We start from the raw sequence: 11,114 nt of genomic DNA on the forward strand, positions 1-11,114 counted from the left end.
ATACTCCTATAACGCCGTGTATTGATCAATATTGCTCGTTTATTAGCCCATGATTTGTTTGACTCCCCTGCACTAATCTGTTATTACAAACTAAGCAAATTTGAAATAAAGCGGTAATCTAATCGAGAGTTGGTGGAGGTACTTTTATTGTGTTACTCAGTTTTTGGTGAAATTGTACTTTTTCCTTTTACTCAAGTACTTCTTAAAAAAATAAAAATTTACTTTCAGTCTTTCTACATGACATGTTACATGGCAGACGTTAATTTTTCAAGCAGCCGAAAATTAATTCAGTGATCCACATATTCACAGGAGGAACTTCAGATGTACACACTGTAACAATAAAATACATTTCTTTGCCATGTATGCATAATCAGTCTGTGTTCCATTATTTCAAAAATATCATTTTGACTTAGCAAGAAAACCATTTTTGTTAATTTTTTTTAAATGATTGGATGAACCCCACTTCAGTAAGTTTGCTGCCGGTGAAAGAGTGGTTTAAGCAGCTGCCCCATCCCTCCTCCACCCGTTGTACCCTTGAGCATGGTACTTCCTTAAGTTGTTCCAGTAAAATTACCCAGCTCTGTAAATGGATAAATAAATATAAGCTGCTTTTGAGAAGTGTATCAGCTAAATAAGTGAATGTAAGTTTGTATTACTCTGCAGCAATGGTCTTAATATTTGACAGCTAATGGACAGACACATGAAGACATGACACCCTTCATACACAAATCAGCTGTTTATATGAAATATTTCCTCAACAACAGCCAAGCAACTTTATCTCAAACTTATAAATTGTACTTTTAAATTTTTTTTTTAGTAAGAAAAGTCAACTGTTCTTCCAGCAACAGCTGTTTTTGATTTATTTACATTTGATGTACAATTCATGAGCTTTAAAATGGGAAAATATGAATGATTGCAATTTATATAACATTTAAAACCATTAACAGATTAATTTCCAGTTTCCTCTTTTTTAAAAAAAAAATTTGTTATTGGCAATGTTAGTAAGGAAAAGGCTGGTTGGTTGGTGTATGTGTTCTAATGTAGCATTTTATCCAACCTAAAAATCATAAAAGAGCTGCTGAAAACTGACAGAAACTAAACACATTCACTAATAGAATAAGGAGACAGTTAGTAGCATAGAGGTTACAGTTGCTGCCTTTAGACCCAAAGCTTGCAAGTTAAAATCTCACCTCCAGTTGTAGAACCCTTGAGCAAGGTTTTACCCTAAATTGCTCCAATAAAAATTACCTAGCTGTATAAGTGGGTAAATAATTGTACATAGCTTAACATTATAAGTTGCTTTCAAAAAAAAAAAAAATACGTATCTTAAAATCTAACGTAGGACACACATTCCTCAGATTGCTGTAACTGCTTATCCATGGTGCAGGGGTCCAGTCCCAGGAAACAAGTGGTGAAAACGATGAATACGGCACCATCTAACCTCAGGGCACACTCCTGTTGAAATCTTGTAAAAGAAAAAGAAAAAGGTGACCACCTTTCAAAATAAAACTCAATACGAAGCTCTAGAAATTGAAACAGATTTTTTTTAAGTGTAGGTGCAAAAATTAAAGTTGAGCATCTAAGGACAGAGACAGTATTTTACATTCATGTAAAGTATTTTCATGCTTTCCAGCCAGTAGTCGGCGACACTCTGCAGTGGGCTTTGACCCATGACGGTCAAACACAACTTCACACAAATGAAAAACAATTTTTGCTCCCAGGCTGAATCTTCATTCATTGGATGTGGGTTACCCTAAAGTACCTGTGGTCAATAAGCTCCGAGTAGGAGAGTGCACCTAAAATTTGGAATAGTCCTGTGGAATGAAAATTTTACTTTAAAGCTTTGCTATGCCTATATGCTTTTATATTAGAACGTCTAAATACTGAAATGGCCTATGCAAGAAAGCGCCACATTCCAGGCAGCGGTTTGGTGCCAGTTTGTCCCTTTCTGTGTCAGCCTGTTCCCATAAGATATCGAGGGAACACAGATTTACGTAGTTCTCGTGGGACTGTGCAAAATAAAAGAGATAACACTGGCGACGGTTGGGAATGTTTTATGAAAGGATGGGAGATTGAGGAGCACCCTGACCTGTTTGGAATGATGAAAGAAAACATGTATCTCACCCATGCTTGTGAAGAACTGCCCTAAAATGTGTATAAATATCTGCTTGCTCAGCTGCTAAAGTGTGACTCTCTTTAAGAGATTCGCCCGTGTGCCCACATGAATAAATGAACCTTTCTGCAAACTGAGTGTCTTGCCGAACTGAGTCTTTTCTTCCTACCACAGTCGCCATTATTGTGAGGAATCCACAGCTTGTCTCTGCCTTTAAATCCAGGCTTAAGACTTATATGTGCATTGTGGCGTATCCCTGACTGGTGTTATTCCAGTTTCCTGTTTTGTTTCTTCGGTATAGATGTCTACAATCTCATTATATTATGAGTCACTAAATTTTCATTATTATACTTTATTGATTTTACTCTTTACCTAAAAGGATAAGTTGTAGTACAAGCAGTGATCATGAAATTAAATTATGATCTGTTAAACATGGAGATAAACTGAAATACTTCTCATTTCATGATGTTTTTATACTCAATTAGTTTCTAAAAAACACAAACAAAGCATAAACACTTCATATTAAGCTCATGTAAGATGGAAATATTCGTGCACCATAACTTTATGATCATGCCCGGATAACCCTTTACACAGCTACTCCTGTAATGTACGTAAATGTTTATGTATCACAAAAAAAAAGTCAGAAGGTTATCAGGAACCGTCAATTTTCGGAGTTTTATGCAACTACTCGTGTGATAAACATCGGTGCATAAAGTGGAACGAAACTAACTGTGCTTAAGAATCACGCATCTGCAGCTATGTCTCTTTCTCCTAATGTAATGCACAAATTGTATTTTCTGTGAGATGTACATCGCTTTGGAGAAAAGCACCTGCTAAATGAATGCAAGTAAATATTGGAGCATTATATGTAGTTCACGCACATAATAGCCCTGGAAACCAATCAGTCCCAGGGCAGAGATTATGTCTTCACAGGCAAATATTTTGGGGAAGCAATCCAAACCCTACAGCAAAAGACATTTTTCATTTTACAAAAAAGCTTCATTGACCTCAAAATCTGTGGCTGGTAACACTTTTGGCAAACTGGACTTTAACCCAAATTCAACATCAAGCACATATTAAAGAAATAAATAAGTTTGCAACAATACATAGCAGTGTTTCCTTTGATGAAACAGCCAACAAGTAGAACTTACCAGCTGAGTCCTAAGAAGTCAGAGGGAGAAGCTGCAGTAGCAGAAGAGTGAGTGGAGCCACCAGGGTGGTGCTACTGAACTTGAAGGAGGTTGCCTCTGTAAAGCGACACACATATTGATACCATTTTTCCTTTGGCACTCTTGCTGAGTTTCTACCTTCAAACATCATTTCGTGTAAACTGCAGGCAGTCCCCGGGTTACGAATGTCCGACTTACATACAACCCGTAGTTACGAACCACCCCCTTACTGACCGGAAGTTAATCTGTCACCCTTAAGTAACAATCAGATCAAAATGTCATAATTTAGCCTATTATATTAAAAATTCACGTTACATACGATGGTTCGTAATAACGAACGGGAGCTACTTTGCGAGGCGCATCAAAACGTTGCGTGTCTACAGCGGTTCGTCGGCTCGTGGGCGCGTGAACCCGAGGTAGGACAAAGACTTCCTTGTTTGCTGTCAGAGTGTCATACCAACAACCCGGCCCCGAACGTGCGCACCTGCCCAAAATCAGAGCAGCGGGGTGTAAAGGTGCACCTGCACACCCTGGTTGCAGAATCTCATTTGAGAAACCGGTTTCTCCAGTGCTCTCGAGTGAACAACCACCACCACCACCACCACCACCACCACCCTACCCGTCCTCCAAGTCCTTTGCTCTCCTCAATCCCTCGTTCCTGCTCCTGACATCCACAGCTCCCGACACTTGCGTGGCCTTGTCGACTACAACATTGGATTCTCCCCAAGACCTACGTTTGTGAGTCGACCCACCCACGGCTGTCCCCGACCACGAATCTCGCCTGCTCCCTTGAGTACCGACAATAAAGATCCTGCAATTGAGTCCACACACACACACACACACACACACACACACACTTCAGTCTCCTGCCCGCTCAGTATGACACGGACCACATTGCTGTCAACGGTGTCTCGTATGTGTTACTGTATTTGGCTTTAACTTCTTTGTTTTTACCCTCCTAACCATGTCATCAAAGCGTAAATGTGATGCAAGTGATGGTGACGCATCAAAGAAAAGGAAAACGATCACGATGGAAACTAACGCGGAAATAATAAAGTGACTGGAAAAAGGTGAAACACCAACGAACATCAGAAAAGTGAACATTAAAAGTTTCTTTAATGTTTTTTTGTACACACACGCACACACACACACACACAAAATACTGTTCTCCTCCTCTCTCTATTATAAATACTATTTATTAATGTTATCATTATATGATTATTACCCTAAAACATCTTTAACATAATACAGTATCTGGAAGTGTTTAATGCATTTTATGCATAGAAAGGTACACAATATACTAAGACAAACATCTGACAAACTGACATTAGATACCCACCGTACCCAACTGTCCCAACTTGCATACAAATCCGACTTAAGAACGGACTGAGGAACGGGACTCATTCGTAATCTGGGAACTGCCTGTACCGTAAAAAACCGTGCGTACCTTGCTTCGGTTTCAGACTTAAAATCATTACCTCCACCTAGCAATGAAATATATTAAGAGTGTCTCTCTGACAGAGACCATTATTGCTGTTTATTTATCTCATGCCTTTGTCCAGGTCAACTTAAAAGGTCACTCTGCAGTCCTATTTGGTTTGTATCCATCTGTCACATTTTATACAAGGAACGTAATGGTTAGAGTTTCTGCCTTACTGCCAAAGGACCAGGGTTTCAATTCCTACTCCTGCAGTAGTACCCATCATTCAAGGTATTTACCCGGAACAGATACAGTAAAAATTACCTAGCTGTGTAAATGAGTAAATAACTGTAAATAGCTTAGTGTCCAAAATAAAGTAAAGGTTCATCTACAAGTGAGACAGTGATTTAAACATTTTTACAGTATTGTACTCTGGGTAAGTACCTTGCTCCCATGTACTGCACCACAAGTAAAACCGAACACCTTTGGATTAAAAGGGAAAAGGTTCAAAATGCCGCACTATTCCCCACTGCAAGTATAATGTAAGCGTCGATCAAATAATTTTTTTTTTTTTTTTTTTCGCTGTTCACTCACCGTTTATGATTTTCAGCATAGTGGAATTTTTAGCACTGAGTCGAGTCAGTGCATTGTGTGCCGTACACTCCAGGGTGGCATTACCATCCAGTCTGGTTGAGCTGATCTTGTACACGTCCCCCTGAGCCACCTCTCTGGAATTCAGGTACCAAGTATAGTTGCTGGGAGGGTAAGAATGTGCGCTGCACTTAAATACATAGCTGCGTCCCGCGATCATGTCAGAAGGTCCAGTGATAATTGCGTTCTCTGGCCCATCTGAAGAAAAAAATCTTTTTTCAGTCGTCACTTGGACACGCATCTCCATTACATGACAGTTTCACGGATAAGGATTTATGTAAACCAACACAAATAAACTGCACCACAAGTCAAGAATTACATTTTCACATGATGGCATCGTTAAAGGTAGAAATTAAAGATTAAATCAGCGCACATAAAGCACTCAAAGATTGACATAAGAAGTGAATACAAATGACATTCAGGTTATATCCCTGCCCAGAAGCAAAGGATTCGGAGAACATGGGTAAATACCAGACTCAAAGGGATGTTGGGGGTGCGCTGAAAATGTACATGGAAAGCCTCTGTCACTTGTACACGTTCACTCTTATGGCAATAAAGAGATTCTTACGTTTCTGAAGAATGAGGTAATCAGCAGGGTGGTAGAAACCTGGGACCAGGGTTTAAAACTAGGCTTGGGTCCTCATGTGGGAGAGTCTTCAGTCATCACGAAATGACAGCGTGAGCTGAGACTACTGTATATCATTTCAAGTTATTATTTTTAGAAGTTAAAATGGTTCATTTAGTCATTTACACAACTAGCTCATTTTTACTGGAGTAACTTAGGGTAAGTACCTTGAGCATAGGAACTACAGCAGTAGGTGAGATTGGAACTGGCAACCTTTGGTTCCAAAGACTACAGATCTAATCACAATGCTGCCAGCTGCCCCTTATGCACGTATTTCAATACAAGAAATTCCATAAGCTGATGGAGACGAGAGTAATAATAATAAAAACAATAATAATAATAATAGAGCACAGGCGGGGGTTTCAAACATCTCGACAGGGTTTAAAACTCCCGGCCGACGAGCCTTACTTGGAACCAAGAGCATGGTGGACACACTGTTGGAAAGACCCGTCACAGGATTGCTGGCCTCACAGGTGAGGATGCTGCTATTCGTAATGTTCGCCAGCCGTACTCTCACTTGGCTGCCATGCCAGAACACCTGGTGGCCCAGGTACCAGGTGCAGTTACAATCCGGGTGGCAGTCAAAATAGCACCGGAATGACTGTTCCATCCCTGGCAGCAGCACATTCATGCCTTGGACGATGGGCTTCTGCGGTCCGTCTAAACAAAGAGAAGCACAACCGTTTTGCAGATACATACATGGAAATAGTAACTGTTCAAGTTACAAAAATGTATATACATATACAAAATTTAAATTTTCATTTGACAGATGCTTTTCTCCAAAGCGACGTACATCTCAGAGAACACAATGTGTGCATTATATTAGGAGCAAGAGACGTAGTTGCAGATGTGTGATTCTTAACTTAGTTTCTTTCCACTATTGATAAATATATGTAATGTATATGGAAACGGGGGCGGAGTGGGTTGAACCAGGTCCTGCTTTCCGGTAGGTCTGAGGTTCGAGTCCCGCTTGGGGTGCCTTGTGATGGACTAGCATCCCATCCTGGGTGTGCCCCCCTCCCCCTCCAGCCTTACGCCCTGTGTTGCCCAGTTAGGCTCCGGCTCCCCGCAACCCTGTATGGGACAAGCGGTTCAGAAAGTGTGTGTGTGTGTGTGTGTGTGTGTGTGTGTGTGTGTGTGTGTGAGAGAAATGTGCCCTGAATACTACGGTAAATACTTTGTACAGACTTCTCTTTCTCTCATGAAAGGAACCAATTACTGACTGTGGAAAAACAAATCCATAACTATAAATCAGTTCTGTAGTCATCTGATTATTGATTCTGCACGATGAGCACAAAAGCTTGGTATCAGTGGGATACTGTGTAACTTAGGGAAACAGGTCAGGTTCAGAGAACAATACATTACAGAGACTTTGCAAGGGGGCAATACACACACCCTTCCTTGGCTCTATTACCCATTGACAATACACTTGTTCGGTTGCTGGAGAAAGAATTTAAAGAGTAAAGCCAAACCAGTCCGATCTACACCTCACCTCACATTTGCCAGAGGAAGACATTGAGAAAATCTGAATTATGAGGGTACTGTATATTACATACTTCAGTTTATGCATTCGTATTTTCAGTATTTAATTCTGAATAACGAATAATGAAACTCATAATATTAAGTGGATAAAACTTTTTTAAAGGGGACACTCAGCCTGGGCTTAATAGTCCTGCTGTATTTCGATCTAGCTGAAAAGAACAGTTTTAAGTACGTTTATCACTGTTGCCCTTTATTACCATCGATCATCACAACTACAAGTGACATGTCTTTGTACATTAATATGTTGTACAGTCTATCTTTGTGCATCAACGCTACATAAATCCTCTTGAGGACGTCGTCTGTTCACTAAGAAACCATTGTCCCCGGCTTTCTTCTCCCTTCCTTACCTTTCATCGGCCCTCCATCCATCCAACCCCATCATCCTCCCACATATCCCTTGACAATACCCACCCTGATCTCTAAAACCACAGCCTTAGAGACGATCAAGAACTTACAGTTCACTCTGAGAATGAAGGGCTCACTTAACAGTTGCCAGTTGTCCATGACGGCGACGCACTGGTAGATGGCGTTGTCAAATATTGTCAACGAGTCAAAAGAGAGGACAGTCTTTTGTTGTAATATCTGGACCCCTCCCGACTGGTCTGTGAGTTCTATTTGGTTCTTCACCCACAAAGCAGCAGTGGCATTTCCCGTGGTGACACATTTTAAGCTGTAGGGTTCCTCTACATTCGGTGGGTGCTGTACAGCAGGTTGCAGCGACACACTGTTGTTGGGGTCTGGGAGGGATGAGACAGGAGAAAACAATGCCATTATTGTCTCTTCAAAGTGTCGTTCAAGTATTACACACACACACACACACACACACACACACACACACACACACACACACACACACACACTGTCTGAAACTGCTGGTCCCACATGGGGTCGCAGGGAGCCAGAGCCTAACCCAGCAACACAGGGCATAGAGCTGGAGGGGGAGGGAACGCACCCAGGACAGGACGTCAATCCATCGCAAGGCACCCCAAGCGGAACTTGAACCCCGGACCCACTGGACAGCAGGACCTGGTCCAACCCACTGCGCCACCGCCTCCCCTTTCAAGTATTACTCATTTCTTTATTTTCTTACTTGAATAATATAGTATATGGCCCATGTACACAGCTGAGTATTTTCCCTGGAGCAATTTACGGTAAGTAACTTATTCAAGGGTACTACTGTACTACGAGGGAGCGAGTCTTGAACTGGCAATCCGCCCTTCAGGTTACAACGTCATGTCCATGTCCTTGTTCATAACCCCTGACTCCTGTTGCTGTTGTATTAAAAGATCATGGTTTCTAGGAGCTGTTGAAACCCATCAGAGGTTATAAATAGCTGTAAATTGACTTTAGTGTTATTTAATCTAGAATGCCAAGGGGAGGAGGGCAGCCATTGGCACTTGGACCCCCAGAGATTGTTTTTTTATCTTCCCTTGGCTATCAGTTGTGAGTTTTTTGTTCCTTTCCTTCATGGCCAGTAGGCTCACTTACATCTTTAATAACTGCATGGTTATTGTAGTAATTTAATATGCAGCCAAATATCTATTTGTTTTATTCCTTTGTTCAGTGCTGTGTCACTGTATGAGAAGAACACTATATAAAAATAAATTGAACTGAAAATCAAACACCAGCAGCATTCTTTAAGTGTGGAAGAGAGCAGGAGTGCCAGTAGCTGGTATTGCAGCGGTTAAAGCTGCTGCCTTTAGACTCGAAGGTGACAGGTCCAGCTGTAAAACCCTTGAGAAAGGTGCTTACCCTAAATTGCTCCAGTAAAATTACCCTGCTGTATAAACAAGTAAATTGTAGGTATCTTAACATTGTAAGTCACTTTGGAGAAAAGCATCAGTTAAATGAATGAATGTAATATTTGTTTCTTCCTCCCACTCTGAGGCAATATGATCCAGATGATGACTCACCTGTGACTCTGATCACTTTGAAGACTGCCTTCAGCGTGAAGGTGACCGTGTTCTGCGCCTGGCAGGCTAAGACCCCGTTATCGTTGAAGGTGGCTGGACGCATAGACACTTGGCTCACACTACTGGCCACGAGGACGCCATTGAAGAGCCAGGTGAAATTACACGGCGGGTTACAGACTGCCTGGCACGTGAAGTCGTAGTTGTTTCCAACTACCACGGTGTTTGGTCCCAGCAAGACAACATCACCTGGTCCAGCTGAAGTACACAGAGCATCTCAGTGAAGGTGTGTTGGGACTACTTCAACACATGAAAACACAACATTCACAAGAACAGCTTATTGGTCTGTGTGGAAGATCTATGGCCAGGAAGAATGTTGAATTCTGAAGCAGAGCTCCCACCCCCAGGAGACTGAGGCTGTTTGAGTTCAACATGGCAACGTTCAGGTAGCACTCACAGGGAGTTGACATTTCCTCCCAGGCGGAGCTGACGAAGCTGTCGGAGTTGCCTCTCAGGTCAGCAACAGCTGTTGGAAAGAAGGGCACACTTGGTTTAAACTTCTTTTGAAGACCCAAAACATCCGCTATCCCCGGTCTAGAGTGAAACGTCCGAGTTGTAAATATACGTGGGAAACCTGGGCAATAACCGTGTTACAGACTGGGCAAACGAGTCAAAACAAGCAATCCACAGGTGCACATTCTACCTCCTACCGTAAGACATTCGTTGTCTCACAATCTGGAGAAAAATATCTGGACTTGAGAAGGAGCAGCTGCAGATGTCTTACCGACAGACAGAGAAATGAGGAGGAGAGCAGCACAGGAGATGGCAGGGTCCTCCATGGTTGGGTTACCAGCCTGCCACGGTGGAGAGTCGTCCCAAGAGCAAAATCCTTTCCCAGCGCAGGGTGTGCAGGTTTGGAGAGAGTGCTCCTCTGGTCACATCTACCTAATCACCCATGTGACCACAGAGCAAACAGATCTCATACACCTACAACTTCTGAATCATATTTATTCAATCGCTAAAGAGCCAATAATATTATTCTGATTATTTTCAGAAAGCGTGTGACTGAAGAGGACACACAAAGGAGGACATTGCGCAACACTGTGTACTGAGGGTGTGACGTCACAGCTCAGGTGTTTGCAAGGTGGCGGTGAGGGGTGAAACTGGGAGCGTCTTGTGTACCATTTCTCACATTCCAATCAATTTGCCATTACTTTTTTCTGCAGATTCTAAAGATTACTTTGTGTGTGGCACTGAAGACCCACATTATTCCCTTTAGACATCTGTCCTAAGGAAAGGGTGGAAAGGTTCCCCCCACCCAAAAAAAAAAAAAAAAAAAAAGTGCTACATAAAAGTGCATGTATGTCTCGAAACATACAGGAATTTACCAGGAGTGCTGTGGTATCAGGCTCAATCTCTGGTGACTGACTAGTGCTACCGGTTTGTCGCAAGGACACAATAGCACGCAAGCTTGTGCTCAGGACTCAGCACATTTTGACCCACCAAACCTACGCAAAAGGTCAGGAAAAGTTGTTCCGTTTCACCATCTGTGACCAAGTCATCCATACATCAGTGGAACACACACACTCTCTCTGTCACTCACACACTAGGGGGGAACCTGAACAGCATGTCTTTGGACTGTGGGAGGAAACCAGAGCACCTAGCAGACACAGGGAGAACATGC

At 42.1% G+C, this 11,114-nt stretch overlaps 1 protein-coding gene across 1 annotated transcript; it reads right to left on the reverse strand.

Annotated features, from left to right (window-relative positions):
• Positions 1 to 1,257: 1,257 nt before the first annotated feature.
• Positions 1,258 to 10,533, reverse strand: LOC108932678 (carcinoembryonic antigen-related cell adhesion molecule 5-like). The gene is made up of 8 exons (XM_018749227.2): positions 10,215 to 10,533; positions 9,888 to 9,956; positions 9,434 to 9,688; positions 7,976 to 8,257; positions 6,387 to 6,638; positions 5,297 to 5,551; positions 3,265 to 3,360; positions 1,258 to 1,465 (listed from the first exon to the last, which is right to left on the reverse strand). Exons 1-7 carry the CDS (start codon positions 10,267 to 10,269, stop codon positions 3,275 to 3,277), a joined length of 1,254 nt encoding a protein of 417 aa, XP_018604743.1. The 5' UTR covers positions 10,270 to 10,533; the 3' UTR covers positions 1,258 to 1,465; positions 3,265 to 3,274.
• Positions 10,534 to 11,114: the final 581 nt, after the last annotated feature.

Source organism: Scleropages formosus, chromosome 6, assembly GCF_900964775.1.
Source record: "Scleropages formosus chromosome 6, fSclFor1.1, whole genome shotgun sequence".
Classification (NCBI taxonomy): Eukaryota; Metazoa; Chordata; class Actinopteri; order Osteoglossiformes; family Osteoglossidae; genus Scleropages; species Scleropages formosus.